Below are 25,239 nucleotides of genomic sequence, written 5' to 3'. Positions count from 1 at the left end.
TTAATAACTTTTTATCTCTCAAATTTACCAACAGGCGAATTGAGGCAAATCAAGTTGGCCGATGGTGAAGAAGAACGAAATATCTCTCCCGAGTATCTAATTTTGCAGGAAATTACTCACCTGAAATTGCTGTATTTTCTCTCTGCAAATCTCTCCCGAGCTAGCAGCCTATTAGTGAGATATGTGCATGCTGCTTGTGTGCTAGTCCTGCAAAAAACGTGTTAAATTCTTTAAAAAAAATTATGTGGGGTCCCCCCCCAAAAGCATAACTAGCCCGGACTTGTCAGCCTGTCCTGGTACCTAAAATTATGGGGAACAAAATGAGTAGGGTTCCACCTAAATTTAGGTACCAGCACCAGGCTGCAGGGCCAGTCCTGGTTTTAAATATAGGGGAAAAAAATTGCATAGGGGTCCCCCTATATTTAAAGCCAGCACCGGACCCAAAATGGCCAGGTTGTAAGGCTACAGCCAGGAGACCCTATTACCAGGTCTCCAGGGCCAAAGCATTATCATCTCAAGCTGAGCAGGCCAAGCTGTGGATCTCATGGGAGGTGTGGACCCCCTAAAAAATGGGTCCCCCTCTCCCAAAACCCCAGGCTTGGTCTGAAGCCAGGGCTCTTCCCCGCACCCCTGGGCTATGGGAACGGGGGTAATATAGTGTTAAATTTAACTAAACTATTGTATTTTACAGTGGAACCACAGGTGCCAGCATGCCTGCCCTTTGGCACATGTGGAACTACAAGTGCCAGCAGGTGGACAGCACCCGTACCCCCACTGTATAATAAATAGTTAAATAAAGACAGTACACACACACCGTATTTAATAAAAGTTTATTACATACAGTCAGGTGCATAAATATTGGGACATTGACAGAATTTTCATATATTGGCCTCTATTCACCACCACAATTGCTTTGAAATGAAACAAACAAGATGTGCTTTAACTGCAGACTTTCAGATTTAATTTGAGGGTAATTACATCCAAATCAGGTGAATGGTGTAGGAATGCCAACGGTTTCTATATGTGCCTCCCACTTCTTAAGGGGCCAAAAGTAATTGGACTATCAACTCAAAAGCTATTTCATGGACAGGTGTGGGCTATTCCCTCATTATTTCATTATCAATTAAGCAGGTAAAAGGTCTGCAGTTGATTCTAGGTGTGAAATTTGCATTTGGAATCAGTTGTTGTTGACTCTCAATATGAGATCCAAAGAGTTGTCACTATCAGTGAAGCAAGCCATAATTAGGCTGAAAAATCTAAACAAACCCATCAGAGAGATAGCAAAAACATTAGGTGTGGCCAAATCAACTGTTTGGAACATTCTTAAAAAGAAAGAATGCACCGGAGAGCTCAGCAACTCCAAAAGACCCGGAAGACCATGGAAAACAACTGTGGTGGATGACAGAAGAATTATTTCCCTGGTGAAGAAAAACCCCTTCACAACAGTTGGCCAAAGCAAGAACACTCTCCAGGAGGTAGGTGTATATGTGTCAAAGTCAACTATCAAGAGAAGACTTCACAAGAGTGAATATAAAGGGTTCACCACAAGATGTAAACCATTGGTGAGCCACAAAAACAGGAAGACCAGATTAGAGTTTGCCAAACAACATCTAAAAAAGCCATTACAGTTCTGGAACAACATCCTATGGACAGATGAGACAAAGATCAACTTGTACCAGAGTGATGGGAAGAGAAGAGTATGGAGAAGGAAAGGAACTGCTCATGATCCAAAGCATACCACCTCATCAGTGAAGCATGGTGGTGGTAGTGTCATGGCGTGGGCATGTATGGCTGCCAATGGAACTGGTTCCCTTGTATTTATTGATGATGTGACTGCTGACAAAAGCAGCAGAATGAATTCTGAAGTGTTTCAGGCAATATTATATGCTCATATTCAGTCAAATGCTTCAGAACTCATTGGATGGCGCTTCACAGTGCAGATGGACAATGACCCGAAGCATACTGCAAAAGCAACCAAAGAGTTTTTTAAGGCTAAAAAGTGGAATGTTATGCAATGGCCAAGTCAATCCCCTGACCTGAATCCAATTGAGCATGCATTTCACTTGATGAAGACAAAACTGAAGGGAAAATGCCCCAAGAACAAGCAGGAACTGAAGACATTTGCAGTAGAGGCCTCTCAGAGCATCACCAGGGATGAAACCCAGCGTCTGGTGATGTCTATGCATTCCAGACTTCAGGCTGTAATTGCCTGCAAAGGATTTGCAACAAAGTATTAAAAAGTGAAATTTATATTTAGGATTGTTTAGTTTGTCCCATTACTTTTGACCCCTTAAAAAGTGGGAGGCACATATAGAAACCGTTGAAATTCCTACACCGTTCACCTGATTTGGATGTAATTACCCTCAAATTAAATCTGAAAGTCTGCAGTTAAAGCACATCTTGTTTGTTTCATTTCAAAGCCATTGTGGTGGTGAACAGAGGCCAAAATATGAAAATTCTGTCAATGTGCCAATATTTATGCACCTGACTGTACATACCTCAATCACACATACTTACCTTCTTCCAGATTTCTGTCCTCTTCTCCAAGTAGAAATCTATGTGTATGGCCCAGCAACAAAGATCCTATACTCACCTGATCCTCGCGCTGGTCTCCGTAGGATCCTGGGGTGGTCTTGGCAAAACAATACCATGCTTACCCGAAACCAAATGGACTAGTATTAGTATGTGTCTTGTCACACATACCAATACTACATGAATGCCAGCTGATGGGATATCACAGGGTTTCCCACGTCCCACTAGCTAATCAGAGGCCACTTCACATATAGCGGTCTCTCATTGGCTGGGGTACACGTGGGTTCCAGCCAATGAGAGGCTGCTATATATGAAGTGGCCTCTGATTGGCTGGCGGGATGTGGGAAACCATGTGACCTCCTGCCAGTTGGCATTCGCATAGTATTGGTATGTGTGACAAGACACATAACAATACTAGTCCATTTGGTTTTGGGTAAGCGTGTTATTGTTTTGCCAAGACCCCCCGGGATCCTACGGAGATCAGGTGAGTATAGGATCTTGTTGCAGGGCCATACACATGGATATCTACTTGGAGAAGAGGACAAAAACATCTGGCAGAAGGTAAGTATGTGTGATTGAGGTATGTGTGTATTAAACTTGTACTAAAAATGGTGTGTGTCATGTCTTTATTTAACTATATATTTTGCAGTGGGGGTACGGGTGCTGGCCGCCTGCTGTCACTAGTAATTCCACAAGTGTCAAAATGCAGGCATGCTGGCACCTGTAGTTCTACTGTAAAATACAGTAGTTTAAATTCATTTTACACTTTATTACCCCCATACCCATAGCCCAGGGGTGCGGGGAAGAACCCCAGCTTCAGACCAAGCCTGGGGTTTTGGGAGAGTGGAGACCCCTTTTGGGGGGTCTCCATCTCCTCTGAGATCCCTGGTTTGGCCTGACTGTCTTGGGGTGAGAACACTTTGGCCCTGGAGACCTGGTAATAGGGTATCTTGGCTGTGGCATTACACCCCAGTCGTTTTGGGTCCAGTGCTGGTTTTAAATATAGGGGGACCCCTACACAATTTTTTTCACCCTATATTTAAAATCAAAACTGGTCCTGCAGCCTAGTGCTGGTACCTAAATTTAGGTGGAACCCTACTCATTTTGTTCCCCGTAATTTTAGGTACCAGGACAGGCTGACAAGTCCGGGGCTGGTTAGTCTTTTGGGGGGGACCCTACGTCATTTAAAAAAAAAAAAAAAAAACTATTTTAACTATTTACAGGCAGAAATATACACAAATCACAATGATTTGTGTATGTTTCTGACCATCTCGCAGCTCAGGAGGTTGAGAGACTGAAAAGTGATTTTGCAAGAGAGTTGTTGTCATCTCACCCGAGCTTGTTATCCCGATTCTTGGTAAATATGAGAGATATATATTTTGGGTGAAAATACTTTCGATTTGCCCGATGGTGAGTTGATTCGAGTTAGCTATCTCTCCCGAGTTTTATGAGAGAGTAGAGAGAAGTCTCTCTCTATCTCACCCGACTTTACCTTTGGTAAATTTGTGAGATGAAAATCATCCCTTAAACCCCCCGAGATGGTCATCTCGACCTATCTCGACTGTTAGTAAATTTACTCCTATGAGTGGACCTCTGACCAACTTTCTTATCTGCTTAGAAGACAAGTCTTGGGTTCTTTTTCAAAAATCTTCCAAAAATCATATGAAAGTTTGTTTTATGAAAAGCCCCATTTTAGGGGTACCAAAACCCCTTCTCAAGGAGGGAGGTCTGAACATAGATTAAATGCCTGTGTGAGTCTGCCCACTGAGGTGTGCTTACATATTACCATTCCAGGAATGCTACAGTTAACATCACCCTCCAACCAATAACATGCACCTTTTGTGTGACTTTATAATTCTGCCTCACACAGCTTTCAGCACTGTTAAGTTAAGGTTCCTAGTTTCTGTCTCCTGCTGCAGTTTGTTGTTCACTGTAGTTTACCTTGTCCTTGGATTCGACTACGCTATTTGTCTGCCATATGACATGGACTCTCTGTCTCTACCTGACTATGTTACCTGGCAATCACTTACCTATTCATTGTGTGAAGAGAATACAAGACTGTATAAACAGCTCATGAGATAAAATTATGTAAAGACTTCAATAGTTTTCTTCCTGAGTATTTATTTTATTGACAAATTAATATACAGGTTTTTTTAACCTTTAACTTGGTTGAGTTGCACTGACTTTGGTCAACCAGATATTTTGATATATTGATACAGAAAACATCATAATTTATTGTACATTGTATCTGTGATACAACTTAATTGGACATTTGTACTAACTATATTCAGAACAAATTAAATATTATGTTCATTGTTATACACACATACAAAATAATTTAACTCACTGTCAAATCTACACTTAAATACAGTGATTCTGTAATATGAAGTGCTCATGCTTTACATACATACATACATACTAATTAAAGCATGAAAATAAGTCAACATAAAAAAACCTACTGTATGAAAGTAATCTACATAATTACAGCAGTGTTGTCCTAATCAACAACAATTGTGAAATTAACTGAAAATGTTTTAAATCAAAATTACTAAGGGAATAAAATAAGATTAATAATTGTAAAAAAAAAATTATCTCCCGCCTCCCTCATCTTAGCAAAAAAAAAATTTAACTGGCAGAAATCCCTCAGTCCACAGAAATACTGTAATTGTCTCTCGAGGAAAAATTCTGTCTTTTGGTTCTAATACAATAGAAACATGTTGAATATTACAGTGCCACCAGGCAGGTAACTTCTGAGGAAAGCCTAAAACATGGAAACAAAATGTAAGGGGGAAGGGGGAAAAAGCAATAAAAAAAAAATTCTCAGCATCAAAAAAATAGCACTCAATTACAAAGAACAGTTAGTTGAAACTGTTAATATTGTAAGGCGATAACAATTTTATTTGGAGTTTTTATATAACAATATTATTTAGAGTTGTGTATTATATGTAATGAACTAATGATTACAATGTCATATTACACTGGTAGAAACAAACGGACGGGGTACAGAAATTACGCAAAATGATAAGTGGTAGCTGGCCCTGTACAGTATTACTGATTATCTTCTAAATAAAGGGATGATTACAATGGAAACTCCTTTGGTGTAAACAGGGTTTAAACCCTCAGTAAAATATATTCAGATGACTGTGTGGTCTTAGTTATCACTGATAAAACTGTATAAAGTTCTAGTTTTAAAAGTATGTTATATGAGGAGTGCAGAGATGATGATAATGGTGGGAGAGTGATACAGTATCTGGCCTTGAAAATTATGAGGAAAAAATACTACATTGCTAAGTAAGCAACAAAGACCAGAGAAACACAGATGGTAAATGGGAATAAACATACAACATGATTACTAGTTTCAACAGAGCATGTCATTTACCAAAAATACAAACTATTTTTTTTATGGTATTGGTCCACCCCTCCCACTATACATTCTTGCATTTTTTATTTATTATTGTCAAAATATAACTGATGTTCAATATCAATTGATTTTAAATTAATTAAATTCTAAGTAAACCAGAAGAAATCTCATATACTGTATTGCTGATGTAAAAATTTTCCATACATGTGACCATAGCATGTACACAATAAGGCACAATAGTGCTCAGTAGCTACCATTCATCAGAGATTGTTTCAGCAATGATCTGAAGGCTGCAGAGCTAAATGGGGAATAATCCATATATAATTAATTAAGCAGCAATTGTTCAATATTGGGCCAGGAAAATAATGCAAAGCAGATGATTTTATAAAAGTGAAAGGTGAATCATGGTAAAGAATCAGAACACCGCAGTAAATAGGATTTACAATAAGGTAAAAATATTCCAGGATCAGTAATCCCACTGGATGTGCACAGAAAATTATTATTCTCTTGTCCAAATACTACTTTACTTGTAATAAGAAAAAACAAATTTATTTAGAACTAACAATAATATATAAATTTTTCTGTTAGCGCATATACAAGTATATACAGTATAATAGTTTTAGGCAATTTCCTGTTTGTCTGTTAGTATGTTTGTCATTAAAACAGATGAATTGAAGAAAGACTACGTACATCTGAAGTTGTTTTATATATATATATATATATTAACACTAATGTGATGGCTATGTCCATGTTATAATTCTGAGCAATAGAGTAGGGACTTGCAGTAAAGTGGGGTCCCGTGACGATGGGCTGCAAGCTTAAATGCATTGATCAATTCATAAACCAAAACCCCACTGTTTATTATGTTTATTATTATTAGTTATTATGGTGAGTGCAGAGCCCCTGTGATTTCTATTTAAACAATGTGGTCACATACCATGTTGCACCCCAAAACTAGGAATGGTGAGTGCCGTGGATTAGTGCTTCATATATATATATATATATATATATATATATAAATATATATATATATATATATATATATATATAGCAATACACATGGGACCGGCGGCACTCACTGAAATACAACGTCAAGGAGTGCAATCACATATGTTACTGAAAAAAGAAAAACGAGTCCGCATATCCATAATAATCCATAGAGAAAAATATATTGTTCATAGAGAAAAGGTGCATATACAATGTCAAGGTAAGAGAGGGGCTTGTAAATCAAATAGCAGCAATAGAGCATCATGGACAAGGACTCATCCCAAGCAGACCCTCTGGTGTATCCCGCCCGACAGCCATTTCGGTGTCAATGTAACACCTTCATCATGGGCATATGATTTACAAGCCCCTCTCTTACCTTGACATATGGATGTGCGGATTCGTTTTTCTTTTTATATATATATATATATATATATATATATACTCATTCAGCCCCATCGGTTGTACTGTAGTAAATTATAAGATTAATTTGGCTTCCAGTCTGGTGAGAGCTGCCACTCAATCACGACCTCTGGAGTGACAGCTCTCACCAGGCTGGAAGCCAAATGGATTGTAAAACTTAATACAGTACAACCGATGGGGCTAAATAAGCGTATTGCATGGAATGCTTTTATATAATGTCTGACTCAATGAACTGTGTGTACTGCATATGCTCCTATTTTCTTGTTCTTTATAACTTCTATATTTGTTATTTTTTGTTGTTGTTATTTCAGTAATGGCACTATACTTGAGCAGTGATTATGGCCATATTATGTCTACTTGTAAGTTTTCATGATGTATTCTCTGGTATTGCACACATAGGGCCTCATTTATCAACGAGTTTTATCATTCACAGAGAGTGATCAAACCTGTTGCGTATGATAATGGTGCTCCAGCCAATCAGCTCCTAACTATCATCTGTTTGAAAAATGACAGTTGGGAGCTGATTGGCTGGAGCACCATTTATCATAAGCAACGAGTTTTATCACTCTCTGTGAATGATAAAACTCGTTGATAAATGAGGCCCATTGTTTTTAATCACACAGTGTGTGGCCGCCACAGCGTCTCAGGTTTCCACAGCAACTGCCGGAGGTGATTGAAATGATGTCATCCCAGTGCGCCCAGCACTCTCTGGTCACGTGAACCTGGCTCTGGAGCAGTCTGCCTCTCTGCACTTATCTGGCGGGGGTATAAAGGTAAGCTCTTTTTGTTATTTCTGTATTATTGTTGCTGATGATGGGGCTGTAATAGCCTTGAACCATTGAACAGTAAAATTTAATTCATGCAATCATACCCTGGTGTGCAGTGTTGTGTTCAGCTGCCTTGCATAGCTTTTCACCTTGGACTTGTATTTGATCAGTAAGGAGTTTGGAGTGCAGAACCGCAAACAACGTGTGTGTGAGTGTGTATGTGTATATATATATATATATATATATATATATACATGCACACACATATATATAAATATATATATATATATATTTGGAGATACTGTTTTACATGTGTTGTGTAACATAAAGGTAACATTGCACCTTTGCTATCGTGTAACTCCTGTGCGATCCAAAGGACTCCTAAAGGATCCTGGGGGAGCTATAACCACTGCCCTTCTAAAGGTGGTGGAGGGCGATAGGAAAAAATAATGCATACACATAAACCCGATATATATATATATATATATATATATATATATATATATATATACATATATACAGTTAGGTGCATAAATATTGGGACATTGACAGACTTTTCATATTTTGGCCTCTATTCACCACCACAATGGCTTTGAAATGAAACAAACAAGATGTGCTTTAACTGCAGACTTTCAGATTTAATTTGAGGGTAATTAAATCCAAATCAGGTGAACGGTGTAGGAATTACAACGGTTTCTATATGTGCCTCCCACTTTTTAAGGGGCCAATAGTAATGGGACAAACTAAACAATCCTAAATCTAACTTTCACTTTCAAATCCTTTGCAGGCAATTACAGCCTGAAGTCTGGAATGCATAGACATCACCAGACGCTGGGTTTCATCCCTGGTGATGCTCTGCCAGGCTTCTACTGCAAATGTCTTCAGTTCCTGCTTGTTCTTGGGGCATTTTCCCTTCAGTTTTGTCTTCATCAAGTGAAATGCATGCTCAATCGGATTCAGGTCAGGGGATTGACTTGGCCATTGCATAACATTCCACTTTTTAGCCTTAAAAACTCTTTGGTTGCTTTTGCAGTATGCTTCGGGTCATTGTCCATCTGCACTGTGAAGCGCCATCCAATGAGTTCTGAAGCATATATATATTAACACTGAGTGCAACCGCAATGAGAATTTATATTTTGGGCTCTTGAACGTGGGCACCAACAGAGGGCACCAGTAGCATTGTTTTGTCATATGGGAGTGCCGCCTGACTTGGATTGTATGTATGTATGTATATATAGTGTGACAGGGTCAGCATAATTCCACAAGAGGTAAATGTGGAATATCCAGATCTCCCAGGTTTGGCAGAGCAAAGGCATTAGGAATGTGTAATGTCCAGTTCAGGTGTTGCCTCAATCAGAGTCTAGAAGGCAGCTGATTACAGAAACCTGTGTGAGGTTGGTTTAAGAACTGCAGAGACACTGGGAAAACTGATCCTGATGGTAAGATAGTCGCCCAGCTTATAGGCCCGGAAGTGACTAGTGTTAAGGGTCCTGGACCTGTGAGTTCACTGAAGAAATATATTGCTGTTTGGAAGACTTTGTGTAACATTGTGCCTGTGAAACTGCCATATCCTGTATACCTGCCTGTGGTGAGCAATAAAGCTACTGATGGATTTTACCTGGTCTATGTGATTCTTGTCACACTATATACTGTATATACACATACATATAATATGGTTAAGCAATACAGGGACATTCTGTTTGTTTGTAGAATGATTAGGCTTAGGAGAAACAAAATCCCACTACTAAAATCAATTGATATTGAACATCAGTTATAATTTGACAATAATAAGGTTTTTTGGTTTTAAATAAAATTTTCTGTGGCCTGCTGGAACTGCATTATGAGGTCAGAGTTAGAGCTATACCACACAATTAGCAAATTGATCATGTTAAATTTGACAGTATAGCATCAGTGTTATAGGATTACCTGTCACCAAAGGACCCCTAGTATGCTGCAATTATGTCAGACTGTAGTATATGTAACAGTTTCCAAAGTGGATCTTCAATAACAGATCAACGTATAGTTCTGCTGTAATTATACTGTGTGGTCATATCAAACAATCAATTTGGAAACTCCTTTAGTACTCCTAGCTAAAGAGTAAATTATCCTGGAAGGTCAAAGTTTAAATTCTTATAAGATTTGGAAAGAAAATTACTTAAGGAATCCACTGGCATGCCTTCAAGTCTATGCCTGCAAAAGTCATATTATTTTACATATTTTTAGTGTATACTATTGTAGGTAATTTGTATATTCTACATTTATTACATTAATTTAGATCAGCTGTGGGCTCATAAAGCTAAGTTTCCTTGTGGGCCATGCAGTCCAGTACCACATTAGAACACTACAAGATTAGATATAATTTAAAATATATACCATATTGTCACAGTCTAGAAAGTTTTGCTAGTATAATGCTAGGGATATAATTAAAGTGTTTCTATAGGTGGCTGTCTTACTTTAGCTGTAAGTACTTTGTTTGGTGTATGAGTTTTGCAGCTTCATATCTTTACCACCATCCATTTTTGGCAAGGTGGAGTATAGTAGAGTAGAGTGTCTTGTTGTGTATAAATGACAATTTGACTGTACTGGCTCAATATAGACTCTTCAACACCATTCATTAACAATAGCCTAATGTTTCTATAGCTTCAGTCAATATTTCCCTATTTTTCATCTAATGTTCAAACTGTAACTACCAAGAATGAGAAGTTATACTTCCTATAACACGTTATTAAAACATGTTGTTTTTTCTAGTAGTGTGATGTGCACTTATTTCACAATTACAAACTTATCAATTACTTTCCTAAATTACTGTATGTATGTACACCCTATACAAACCTCATCTAAGAAACAATTCTATACATGTCAATCTTTTTTCCCCTTATATTTATGCATAAGTACTAAGGACTTGTACTCTATGGTGGTTTAATCAATTCATATTAATGTGCACAAATGCACAAATTGCTGAAAATTAGAGTACATTGCCAATTTTTCCTGCACACCTCTATGGGCTGCAATGGAAAATGTGTGATGCTGGTCGAAAGTTGGAGAAATGGTCTAAATACGCAGTCATGGCCTTTAAATCCTACTTTTGCTTTTTATGTTTGGAAGAGTAATATGAAAGCGTGTATTACTGTGAGGACAGCATTGTTAACTAAAGTAGCAATGGTCATTTATGCTACCTAGTGCCTTTCATCCATTACTAATACTTTTTACATGAATTGTTGTGACCACCCCCTACCTCCACTCCACCTGCACTTATTTTGTGTTTCATCAAAATAGCACTTCTAAATAAAAAGTCAGAAAGGACACAGTTGTTACTTTAGATAATACATCTAATTCAGGATTTTCAATAATAATATATTTTTACTTTTATTTCATTGAATTAAAATTGCAGCAAATTATGTACTTAAATATTATTATCATAATTTGTGTGTCTACATTCCATGCATGTTAATCTACTAAATTTGCCCTATATTTACAGGTTAAACTGTAGGCATTGAAACTTACTGTATATAACCATCCTGAATCAGCCATTACTGAAATGCTGTATGAATTGTAAGGTTTCACTTAGAAGATAAACTCATATAGGAACTGACAGGCATAACAGACTGTGACAACACTACAAGGTATGTATTATTCTTTGTATAACAAGTCAGTGCATACATAGATGCTTACAGCATTTTATTTGTATTTATTTTCCATACTTTGTTAATGGGCAATTTTGTGATGTAAAATATATCAACCATTAGCCTTTCCTCACAGCTCACAATATATGTAGTAATACTTAAAAATTGTTTTTTTTTACAACCAAAAGGATATCATTAGTCACATTTTGCATTCCTGCATCATTAACAGAATAGGTTTTGTAAAGACCAAAACCTGACCGTTCTATGCCTTTTAGTATTACAGTGTAATAATGCAAGCATATTTGCTTAAACAAATATATAATCTTTGCATCTTAAAGCATATAGAAGCTAGGTTTCATTTTAGAGCCAACACAAATAAATATTTCCTAATCTTCTGATGTTTTACTTTTTATTTCAGTTTAATAGGAAGCACCGTTAACAAAGTTATATCAAAATTGACCACTAGATGACAGGTTAATACTAACTTTTTTATTGTACATGTGGATTAAGCCATTCATTGCACTGAAGTTAAATATTAACATGCATCTAGTAAACAAAAAAACAAAAAAAAACAGTTTCTTAGGTATTACAAATACACCCACTGTTACTATACAGACAAAAGTAGCATTGGAATTTAAAAAAATCTTTATAGTTTAATTCACATTGCACTAAAATTATTAAAAATTTTGAGCAGAGTAAAAATAAAACAACTTTTAACTATTAACATTTATTTAACTGACTTTTTCAAACTATCCATTTGAAGAATTAGTTGGTGAACAAGACACAAAAGGGTGACCTTGGTTTATTTTTAAGTCAGGAACGTAAAATAGATAATGTCTGCATGTAAATTAAACTTTCTGATAGCGGCATGAATACACTTGTTAAAAACTCAGGACAGAACCAGTTAATATCGCTTAGGGGCTATGGTTATTAATGTATAACCATTAGCCATTTAGATTAAATTAACATCTATTTTAGTCTAATTGATGATTTATTACAGTTTAAACATTATTAATTTAATTTATTGTATAATGTATATTATTTATATATGTTTTTTAAAAGCAGAATTTTTTTTTTAGTTTTAAAAAGCAACATATTAGATTTTCAAATACTCAACTTTAGTTTATGCTTTTAACTCCCAACCCAATACATAAGAAAAAAAAGAAAAAGGAAAACAGAATGAAACATAAAATCAACTTAAATAAATAAATAATAAAACTGATAATGCATATGCCGTTGGAACTAGTTACTATTTAAGGGTAATAGTCATGGAAATAGGACAAATTGAATCAGCAACAATAAACACTTTGCAATTCAAAATAAAAAAAGAAATGAAACAGCAAATACGAATGCAATATTGTTTCCTTTTGAATGATCTACCACAAAATCTTGGTAAAGCTTTGTTTTCGTGCCTTCAATATGGAGCAAACTTCTGTCGGTCAGATTTCTTAACCCCACTCGTCGATGGAATTTTGGCAGTATAAGCAGGTAAATTCCCAGTGGCCCCCGCAGTGGCTGCTGCATTTAATGCCAGGAGTGGGACAGTTTTCATGCCAAGCAGACTGGAGACAGGAACAGCATAGTGGGTGGTCGGTAAAGTTGGTAGGGGGGGAGGGGAATTGACGTTAACCGCGGAGGCAGCAGCAGCTGCCGCCAACATAGCCATAGAGGTTGGGGTGGAGGAAGGGGTGGCAGACTGAGAGAGGTTCATGTTGAGGTCAACAGGGGTCGTGACGGAAGCAGTCTGGGTGCTCAGTTTAGCCATCTCTAAGCTGCAAACGAAGAAAGGAACAGGAACAAATAGGTTGGGATGGTCAAGCAAGGATAAATTTTGGGAAGAATGGAATAGGAAAAGCAAACAAAATCAGGTTGGGTTAGATTGGGCAACACAAAAGGAACATACATATGGAGGGTGGGGAGAGAAAGAGAAAAAAGGGAAAATGAGGGTCAGAGGAGGAACATGTTATGTGTTAAAGAAGAGATATAACAAAAGGGTACTTCATGATTTGATGAGGAAAACATTACTAAGACTAAAGAATGCCTTAACATAGGTGTATGTCAATGGAAGAAAGAAATCTCAGGAATGCAGATAATGATAAAAGATGATAAAGCAGAACTTAAAACAAAATGAAACATTTTGATTTCTTCTCATCACTAGTATGTTTGCATTTCAGCTTTGCACTTTTAAATGTCCAATTTATTTTAGTATTTTTTTATTTGCGTTAATAGATAATACTGTAACTGTTCAATATACCAATCTATGATCTGCCCATGCATCTATCAACCTATTAGATTAGTTTTCAAATAAAAGTAGACATCTTTTCTAGCTAAACAGATACATAGATTACCTGTTTTATGTTGTGTAGTGTTTGATGCAATAAATCTACTATACTGTACATCTCAATGTATACAAAAATACAAGAACACTTAAGCTATGAAAACATGGAACAACTTCTTACATCCTGAATAAACATATTTGTGGACAACAATTGCTGATGAGAACTTCAGCCTAGAGAACTATTGGAGTTTAAAATACTAGGAAAGATTGCATTGGGGGAGGCGTATGGGGGTCCACACATTACCAATATCAAGTCCAGTTTGGTCACAGGTGATCAAAGTTGCCAGCAAAACTGGAATGTGTTTCTAGTTTTAGTTTTTATATGTATTTTTAATTTTATTTTGAAAATAAAACATCTTTTTGTTTTTTTGACACATACAGTATTATATACATTAATTTGCAAATAATGATAAAGGATAACATAACATGGGATTGTTTGTTCTACATTTTTACAGAAGGATAATAATCAACATCAGCGTAATTTAGATGCGGTACAGTATAATGTGTCTGTAAACTATGGCGGATGTTAGAAGTCACCAAGAAATTCTGCATTTGGACTACAGGCCAAATGATTTTCTACAGGTGACTTTTTATAGTCTATATTATTTACAATAGGCAGTGAAATGTTTCTTTTAAAATACACTTTTTCCTAATGAACAGTGATGTTGGCCAGTCAGAACTTGTCATTTATAGATATTGGATCTGATGCAAAGTGAATGTACGCCCGTTTGCAGTGAATTTGAACAGTGTATTGCTCCAAAAATGGACGCACGCAAGTACGGGCAATGAAGAGACTTACGCATTTTGATCAAATCTACACTAATGATTAAAGTAGAGCATGCTCATGTAGACAAAATCTAGTTAGGAAGCATTAATGCAAATGTAGGCTATTCAGAACTAAAAATAAGTGCAAATATGTCTGTTTGAGGCTTGGCTTTTGCACCTGGTATAGGATAGATACAAGTGTATGCTATTGATGATGCAAACCAGGTGCACATGCAGATGTGGTTGCATTTTCAAAAGTATATAACTCTGCTTACGAGCAAATATATGCATTTTTTCTATGCACGTTTCTTAAGAGCATTCTACGCACAATTTACTTTGCATCATGTCCACTATCTACAGATCTAGATGATAATATACTCATATCTTTGAGAGTCGGTGTAGGGACTGACCTTGACATGGTTGGTCAGCTTGACAAATTATTGCAATGACTAAAATTCCCTGAATTTAAATGAAACACAGTTTGGAAAGTATTCAGGTGAGCACTGAGTATGTGTGACTTTTTATTTGATTGTGGGTGGTTGAGTGCCATGGATTAAGACTAATTGTATGTATGTATGTATGTATATATATATATATATATAAATATATATACAGACACTAGCACAAGGATTATTTTACAGTTTATAGTATTTGAATTACAGATGAGAAGCAGAATTTATGGTACATTTATTTTTGGGCTTACCCAAGATTTTGTAAACCTGAAAATTATACTGTAATGGTAATACAGTGGCAAAGTAAAACCATTACAGTCCAACAAACATAATTTTATCTTTCGTTTATTTATTTTTATATTTTATTGGTTTCTACATAGATGATTGTGCTAAAACAAATTTGTGAAGTACAAAAGTAAGCATTTCTATTAAACATATACTAGCCACTATTGTTATTATTTCAACCAATGGGATCCACTTCCTTTAAACACAACCCAGCTGTCTATATCACATGATCGGGTCATTCCAAATAGAAAAAGGGTTACTATGACTACCGACAAAAACTACACTACTAAGTATGATTATCTCCTTCTAATTCCTGTATTATGAATTGTAATGTTAGTGAACTTGATTAATTATATATTACACTGAATATTTATTTTCATATAATTGTTTATTTTGAAGCTGCTTTTTATATTTACCCCACCCTAAGCCCACATGTGTCACAAATCAATTTCTCAAGGGGGATATAAAAGCCCCACAAGAATTCACATTCATCAGTCGACTCCGACTGTCATCAGCAAAATGCGCTGGTTCACTCCCAATACACCGTTGCTACCTACTCAGGTCTACAGCTGTGTTTATTCAATTGGGAGTGCCGATTTTAACGCCTGGGTCACCTTTCCAATATTCACATTTTGGGTCTGGACCCTGCAATATTCACCATGACCCCAGTGCACTTTTTAAATAATCTACAATTGCATCTGATATTCCACTCCACTGGACCAATACCTAGACTCATTGCATTAGCTGCTTAAAGCAGAAGGCTCCCAATTTGGAACTGGCAATTATACCAATTACTTATCCAAGAATAGATGCTCATAGGATTATTTCACAGCTTTCCGTGGACTATAAGACTAATTGCCTTTCTGTGACACTCCATTTTTAACATATATCTACATATTTTTATTTACTCTATTGATTTTATTTTGTGCCATGTTGTATTGCTTGTATATCCCTTTCTAATCATGCAGCTTCTTTCCTAATTCTTAACAACTATTGTGAGATCTTTTCCCTTGGGGTTTAGTGTTTATGCGCTGTATTCTTTTTCTGTTCACACATTTAGGTATATATCAATGTCATCTTTAACATTTTATCCCAAAACATGCTGACATATCTATGTTGAAGAGGTACAAAATAAAAGTCAATAATACGGACAGTTAAAGCCATAAGCGTGTGTGTATGTGTGTACAGTAAGTGTGTAAAATCACAATAACTCCCACTTCCCAGCATAGAAGAGGCCCTGTCATTCATATGTATAACTATTGGTTACACACATTGTTTTATTCCTTTCAGTTACAGAAGCTAGAGTTATTACATTTTAAACTAGAAGAATGCATACAGAACGTCTGCATCATTCCTTTCAGCAATAACTAAATCACAAATTGGGACCATTTCATGACAACTAGATAAGTAAAGGGGGTGCAGTAGAGCAGCCTAGGGATACTTCACCCTTGCCAGTCTTCCACTGCATGCATTCTGTTGCTGTCTTTTTAAGGGATACTGTACATCTAGCTTTGTAAAAATTTGTCTACATATTGAAATATAAATTGTGTTGCTCTCAACTAAACTTTAACTACAGTATCTACAAATGTTGGCTATATACATGCTATTATAGTATATTGCATTATTTGAAAACAGCTAAAATTCTCCTGTCCTGCAGGTGCAGGCAGGATAAAGGGAAAGGCACTCACACGTACTGCTACATGACCTGGTCATCGCTCTTTCTAATGGGCAGTACACAGATCATTTTGCAAGCGTTGTTTGTTGTTTGTTTTTTTTACATTTAGATAAGTTACTGCGAAACCTCTTTAACTGGGATCTGTAGTTTTATATTGTAAATAGTTCAGAATTATCTAAAACAATGAGTTTAATTGATTCCTTAATACTACAGCATTGTAAGTTCATTTGCTTATTGTGCTATGTATTTGGTATAATTTACTTTGCTAACAATTTTCATGAAATGTTAAAAAAAACAAGTTTTCTCTCATTCATGATAATGCACAGATAGAGAACCTATCCAGCCCTAAATTCAATCTTAAACTTTCATTTGTTATTGAAAGAGCTTGTCACAAATTTGTACAACAGAAAACAATGTCTAGATAAATTTTGATGGAAAACATGAAAACTAGGAGATTATGTCCAATCCTGATAGATCACTATTGAATAAATCAGGGGAAATGTTATAGAGACCATTTTGGCAGCAAGTTCAAACTCGCTGCAAATTGCCAGTGATTTCTACATCGAAGCCACACCATAATATGCCCACTAGCTTGGAGTCTTAAAATGCAAATTGCTGGCAATTTGCAGAGGTTATGAATAGAAAAATGAATCTACAATTTGGCTGAAATTGCCCCCCCCCTCCCCCCCCTCCAGAAACAAAAAAATGGCAGAAAATAAACTTTGGCTGGAGGGATTGCTATTTCTCCATCCAGAAGGCAATTAAGGACATGATTCAGCGAAGGATGCAATGTCAATGTTGGATGCAGTGCAATGATTTTTTGCTACTGTGCACACATGGCAATGGATTTGCGATGAATGTCACAGAGTATTTATTAGCAAAAGGAGTGACAGGTACAGTAGTTAGTGTGTGCGGGAGATAACAGGAGGATGGTTAGCAAAATGCAGGTGTGTCAAGACCATTTTCTAGGCGTGTTCTAGTGAGAATATGCAAATTTGTTTGAAGCTGCAGAGGCCTCGGCGTCTTAGGAGAGATGCTCGGTCTGAGACAGCATAGGCTTACTCAGAGGTTCCAAGTGCAACCAATGTTTCCGATGTTCCCGGTTTCCGATGTTCCCGCTTTTGTACATGAGCAGCGGATGTCAGACACCAGAGGTGCACAAGACGGCAGTTAAGACACTGCGTAAGGAATTGCATCCATCTCTGAATCAGCCCTAAAGAGTCATATTCAACATATATATTAATATTCAAATAATTTACACTTAATTAAGGGGCCTAATCATTTAAGAAATATATTTATGGGGGGGCATAATTAATAACTATTGGAACTTAATTTAATACTAAATTATAAAATAAGAATTCATTTTTTTAAAGACACTGTATAACATTAAATATTAAGGGGTAAATATCATTAGTTTTTGTTTTTTTAGTTAACTGGGGCCATATTTAATAATGATAAAAGTGCCAATTATTCGTATTGCACATGTGTGGCACTAAAAGTGTCAGTATGCATGTGTTTTCAAAAAATATTATTGCCCCCATTAATTAGTTTACTAATAGTACTGGCCTCTTGGTGTTTATTTAATGTTACAGTGTTCATTTAGTAAATAATGTATACTTATTTTATTATATGGTGTTAAATTGCCCTGAATAAAGTAATTAAACAATTATACCTCTATAAAACTATTGTCCCAATTTTTTGGATTGGTGGCAGGCCTATATTGACGTGATTTGGCATGTGTTATGTTGGGAGATATGCAAGTAGAATAAAACTCCTTATTAGCTTCTGGCTGGTTAGAAAGCTGAAAATACCAAATGCGTCTCTATTGTTTGCCTTTTTTTTGGCATTGTGCTGATGATTTGTAAACTCAACAATTTGTATTGAGAACACTGAAAAAAATGGGATGGCAAGTTGGGAGCCATGTTCGAAAATATACATTTTGCAGCACATTTGAATCTAAAACATCTAGCTACTTGCCCAAAAAAAGCCATAAACAGCAATTTGATCAAATTACACTCCATTACATTTCCCACACCATTGCATGAAAAATAACACAGACTTAACACGTTTGGTTCATTCAAGTACAGACAGTCTTTTCACAATCTCATTTCTTGTGCCCTTCAAAACTGCTCATAGGCATGCGGAAGGAATATATCAGGTAATGTATGTCACCTAGGAGTGCAATGAGTAAAGGATTCTGAGATGAGCATTTAGATGCTTAATAAGAGAGAGAAATTATAACAAAATAAGAATATTTTTTTCTTCAATGCAAATCATAAAATGCATAGTCCATACATATTTTCTAAAATATTGTGTTTTTTGCTACGTATGTATGTATTTGGGATAAGTGGGTTCAGAGAACTGAACCCACACGAATTTTGGTGATCAGGAGCGATCCAAGCCAAGCTCGGATCTCCTTGCCTGCCACGGATCCCTCACCCGAGGCAAAACCTCGCGAACCCACTGTCAGGCCATGAGGTTTTGTATTGAGCGGGCTTAACGCTGATTGGCTGAGAGAGCCGTCTATCACGGCTCTGAGCCAATCAACAATAAGCCCATTTCATATGGACACAGGAAGCAAAAGAAGATGATGCCCGCCATCCCCCGCTGCCGACTCCACAGCTGCCGGCACCAATGCACTGCTGCCCCACGTACTGAGGACACCGTCAGCGACCCCCCCACTGCCGACACTCCCACACTGAGGACACCACTAGCACGCCTGCACTGCCAACACTGTCAGCAAACCTGCACTGAGGACACTGCTGGCACCCTCGCTCTGCCGACATTGCTAGCACCCTGCATTGAGAACACTGCCAGCACCGCAGCACTGCCATTCCGTGTACTGAGGACACCGTGAGCAACCCCTGCACTGCCGACACAGCCAGCAAACCTGCACTAAAAACACTGCTGGCACCTCCGCACTGCCGACATCGCCAGCACCCTGAATTGAGAACACTGCCAGCACCGCAGCACTGCCATTCCATGTACTGAAGACACCGTCAGCGACCCCCGCATTGCCAACACAGCCAGCAAACCTGCACTAAAGACACCATTTGCACTGCCGACATCGCCGGTACCCTTCACTGAGGACACTGCCAGCACCGCACCACTGTCATTCCATGTACTGGGGACACCCGTCAGCAACCCCTTCACTGCCAACACAGCCAGCAGACCTACACTGAAGACACTGCTGGCACCCCCGCTCTACTGACATCCCGGTACCCTGCACTGAGGACACTGCCAGCACCGCAGCACTGCCATTCCATGTACTGAGGACACCGTCAGTAACCCCGCTCTGCCGACACTGTCACAGTAAGTGCACTATTGGTGTATCCAACCCACACTGTATAACACACTGTAAAAAAAATAATATTGTGAGGTGGTCAAAATTGATTGGAAACGGCTGCAAATAAATGTTATTGAGGTTATAATACTGTAGGAACAAAAAAAATGCCCATTTTATGTGATTTTAGCTGTTTTTTTATTTATTTATTTATTGTTTTAAGAAAAAATCCAGAACCAAAACCCAAAAACAAAACACGGAGGGGAGGATTTGGCAAAACCAATCCAGATCCCAAACCAGGGGAGATCCAGATCCAAAACCAAAAGACGGGGGTCGGCGCACATCCCTAGTATGTGTGTATATGTATTAATAGAGCACACTCCCCTGTATTGCATGGTGACTATCCTACAGGAAGACTCTGGATGAAGGTAAAAATATGTGGAAGAGAGATTAAGCAATTGCAGTTGTACTGAATGGTGACGCCAATTTACTAGCACCATCATAAGAAGTAAACTTCCATACCAAAAATATATTATACTTATATTATAACTAGCTGTTGCCCATGGCTTTGTCCACAATGAAATTGCTTCTGCCAAAAAAAATAATTATTTGAGGTGTTCTAGTTGTACCACATTGTGGGAGTGGCCCACGTTACCAGCAGCAGTATATAGACTGATGGCAGCAGCGCCTTCAACCTCCACTCACACCAATGTCACTGTGTGCCCTATGCACACTTTGCTATGTAGCATATCCTATTCAAGAAAACACAGGCCCAAAGCACCTTTCCTCCCACCCCTTAATGGCCGTGCGCATGGTGCCACATTGCATTGATGATGTCAATAGATTTTGTTTTTGTTATTGCTCAGCTTTACCTTAATAGATCGAGATGAAACAAAGTGCAGGTTATTTCTAGGAGTTTCCACTACAAGATGATACAGTTTTCATGAAAATGGGTTCAGTGGTTTTTACGTCAACTTGGAACAAACTGACAGACACAATGCTCTTATTATATTAGTATAGATTATATAACAATGTAAACTTATGTGGCATAGGGGCTTTGATCAATGATCCTTCTAAATTGTGCAATTAAGAACTGAAGTAGTTAAAAGCTTAATTGAATGAGAACTCCACACGGAATTCCTGCATTCAGAATCTGAATGGAACTTTCCAACTAAGCTCAGCTTTTAACATTAAGATTTTTGATTCAATCAACTTATAAGGAATTGTGAAATGAACACTGTATTAAGTTTAATTCAGCAGAACTCCATTCACAATGCAACAATAGGTATTTATCCTTCAGTTTTACCCCGCTCAGTTTTGAGAGCTCATTTGTCTTTTCATTTATTTTCCATTGCAGCTTTAACAGTTTGTTAGACTGTGTAATTTTTCATATATTTTTAACTCTTATTTAACTGGGCATGGAATCAAGGTAATATTACATTAATACCAACAGGCTTATTGCTGCTAGCCAGAGCCAGCGACTATCAGTCGTATTATGAACAATGATCTGAATAAATTTTCTCTGTATATATGTAAAAATTATAATATAATTACTATGTTAAGACTGCATGTACCTCAAACAGTTTATGGGTGAGGACTGGAAATGATGTCTGTTCTCTTTTGTTTTAAGGAAAACAGGACACTGTGTAGAGCTTGATTAAAACTGTATTACTTTTTAGCTATGGAGCAATGATGACATCATTAAAAGTTTGTAGTATGCATATTAGAAGATTTATGTTTTAATTGTATTCAGGTTTTTATATATATATATAAATTCACAATACAATCCAGTGATAACCACAGACGTAAAATACTATGTTTATCAAAGTTTTAACAATTATTGCTAAATGCAATTTATTTTTCATTAGAAATATTATGAAATTACACTTTACAAAAATATTGTGTATATATTTTACCCCTGTCAAACTGTTTTAGCACAGCACTCTAAATGGTACAACTAACTAAATACAACCATCTACTGTGCAAGAGCACTTTTTTTTTATTTAACAATTCTGGAATGTAATTTTCATCTTACAAATCAAATTTGCCTTGCAGTCTGCTTTTGTATCATTTGCATCATTGTATTAGAGGATGCACAGATACAAATCTTGTTCTCATTCAAAATCTGTAAACAAACTACCTGATACACAGTTTAAGGTTGTGTGTGAGGGAAGTGTATATGATTTATGATGGCACTGCAATGCAATTTCTCTGTATAAACTATAATATCAGAAAATATTTAATATAGGCTAATTTACAAACACATTAGACTGCACTATTGAAAACGAATATACCATTTAGAAACTGTTCTGTTTATTATAGTTTTGAATATAGAATAGCAAAAAAACATTTTCAACCAGTCACATGCTGTATTACTTTTTAATTTTGCTGGAAAAAATAAACATGAACAAGTAGTATATATTTTGTTTTGTATGATTTTGTATTTATTCCATGGCTACAATTTATTGGAGATCTATGCAGTGGCGTAATACAGTAGGTCTCTAAATTTTGTTACTAAGAGTGGTGTAATACTGTAGGTCTTCAAATGCTGTTACTAAGAAAGGCCTAATACTGTAGGTCTCCAAATATGGTTACTAATACCCCATTCACACTGCCAGCAACAACCTGGGTTATTTTGTGTGAACGCGCAGCAACCCGGGTTATTGTTTAGTGTGAAAGGACCCAGTTGAAATAACCCGGGTTGAGCAACCCGGGTAACGAGCAGGGTTGAACACGTGTTCAACTCGACTTGCGGGGCAGTGTGAACGGGTAACCTATGTCAATGCGACCTAGGTCCCGTTCACAGCTTAGGAAGAGTGGGCACTTGGAGTTGATCTCATCTTTAAGCGCCAGCTCAGCACGTGATGGCATTAACGTCATCGACCCGGCAATAAGCCAGGTCAGGCCGCCAGTCTGAAAGGTGTTTCACCCAGGTCACACACAGGATGGACCGGTGCACAGGGTGTGACCTGGGAATGCGATGTGAAAGAGGTATTACTGGTCTATGTACTAAGCCTTGGAGATAGATAAAGTGGACCGAGATAAAGTACCAACCAATCAGCTACTAACTGTCACTTTACAAGCTGTGTTTGAAAAATGACAGAAGCTGATTGGTTGGTACTTTATCTCCGTCCACTTTATCTCTCTCCAAGGCTTATTACATAGACCCTTAAGAGTGGTGTGATAACTGTAGGTCTCCAAATGCTGTTACTATGAGTGGTGTAATACTGTATGTCTCCATATGTTGTCTCTACTAGTTTTCTAGCACTGAGGTACAGAATTGCTAGCTATTGCCATTATGCCACGTAATATCTCAGCAACAGCAGTAATATCCAATAGTATGTACAGCAGATGATACTAAGACATGCTAAGTTATATACCAGTGCAATAGTAATGCTCATTCCACCAAAAAGATTAATGTCAATGAATATGTACAGCACTAAAAACAATGGCAAACAAAATGCCAACAGTAGTAATGCTAAAACATTTGCCATCAGTAGAAGTAATACCTAATAATATGCCACCTATAGTATTAACATCCTGTATTATGCCATTTGTGGCAGTGATCCCCAATAATAAGCCACCAATAATAAAAATAAGCAGAAATATGCCACTGGTTGTACCTACTGTAGTAGGAGTTATCTCCAGCAATAAGCCACCAGCAGTGGTAATAGTAGTGGTCAGGGGTAGTAATGCCCAGTAACAAAACAGTAGTTACAGTAGTGCAGAATAACACGCTAGCTGTAACTCTAATGGCCACTATTTTTAGTACTGACATAAGTAACTATGACGAAACCTTCAGCAGTGGTACCTATTATCACCAGTAATAGTGCCCAGTAGTTTAGTAACATCCAGTAAAATTCCAGCAGAATAAATAATGACCATTAATGTTAATACTTTCATCCATAGATGTACTTTCCAGTAATATATATTAATCAAACCCTTACTGCTACTATCTGCTCCTTCTTTCTCTTTTACATTGCTGTCCCAAAAATTACTATTGAGGCGCTGCTAATGGTGACCAATTACAAACAAGAAGTGCTATGTTACACTCATTAGTGTATAACTGCCACTGCTTGGACAGTGCTGCTCATTATAGCTGCTCACTTTTTTACTGTCCCAACATCTCTCATTCAGCATTTTGTTAACCATGGACCCCTAGGGATGTCCAGGAGGCTCTAAAGCTGTCAGTAGAGCACCAGTATCTTAGATTGTGTTAACTAACTCTGCTCAGGCATAAGTGTCCATAAGTAAAGTACATGAGAGTGTACTAGCTTGTGGGTTATAAGGGAACATTAACAATGGTAGAGGGTTTTGCATACAGGCTTACCTGGCATTAATGAGGTACTGTGCTAAGCTGATATTTGCTGGGGATCCTGTGATCGTAACTTGTCTTTCTCCATTGCCTTCTGATGCATTGGCAATCTTGATCTGTGCTCCTGACATCTGCCTGATTTCATTAATTTTGCTGCCTTGTCGACCAATAATGCATCCTATTAGCTGAAAGCAAATGATAAGTGATTAAGATACATGCATAAAAATAAGGTTACCATTTTAAAAGTACTACCAAAAACTGTGTATTTATATACAAAAACTGAATAGAAAATATTACAGAAGATGTAATTTAACAATATATAGAGGTCTCTATTACCATTGCTGCTTTACTTAGCACTGATAAAGGAATAATTGGCTTTCATTTAATTCCAATTTATTGTAGCAACAAAACATTAAAAATGTGTTTAAGTGAAATT

The 25,239-nt window shown here is 37.2% G+C and overlaps 1 protein-coding gene across 10 annotated transcripts in view; it reads right to left on the bottom strand.

The window, feature by feature from the left end:
• Positions 1-12,061: 12,061 nt before the first annotated feature.
• LOC148522870 (poly(rC)-binding protein 3-like) overlaps positions 12,062-25,239 on the bottom strand; it is a 1,341,444-nt gene continuing 1,328,266 nt past the window's right edge. For all 10 annotated transcript variants that reach the window (XM_088473625.1, XM_088473627.1, XM_088473623.1 and 7 more), the window contains 2 exons: positions 24,819-24,988; positions 12,062-13,462 (listed from right to left, as the gene is read on the bottom strand). In XM_088473625.1, coding sequence (XP_088329751.1) covers positions 13,105-13,462; positions 24,819-24,988 — 528 coding nt within the window. In that variant the 3' untranslated portion in view covers positions 12,062-13,104. The remainder of the gene's footprint in view (positions 13,463-24,818; positions 24,989-25,239) is intronic.

Source organism: Taudactylus pleione, unplaced genomic scaffold (genome assembly GCF_031769625.1).
Source record: "Taudactylus pleione unplaced genomic scaffold, aTauple2 ptg000137l, whole genome shotgun sequence".
Lineage (NCBI taxonomy): Eukaryota > Metazoa > Chordata > Amphibia > Anura > Myobatrachidae > Taudactylus > Taudactylus pleione.
This window is presented reverse-complemented; position numbering and strand designations above follow the sequence as displayed.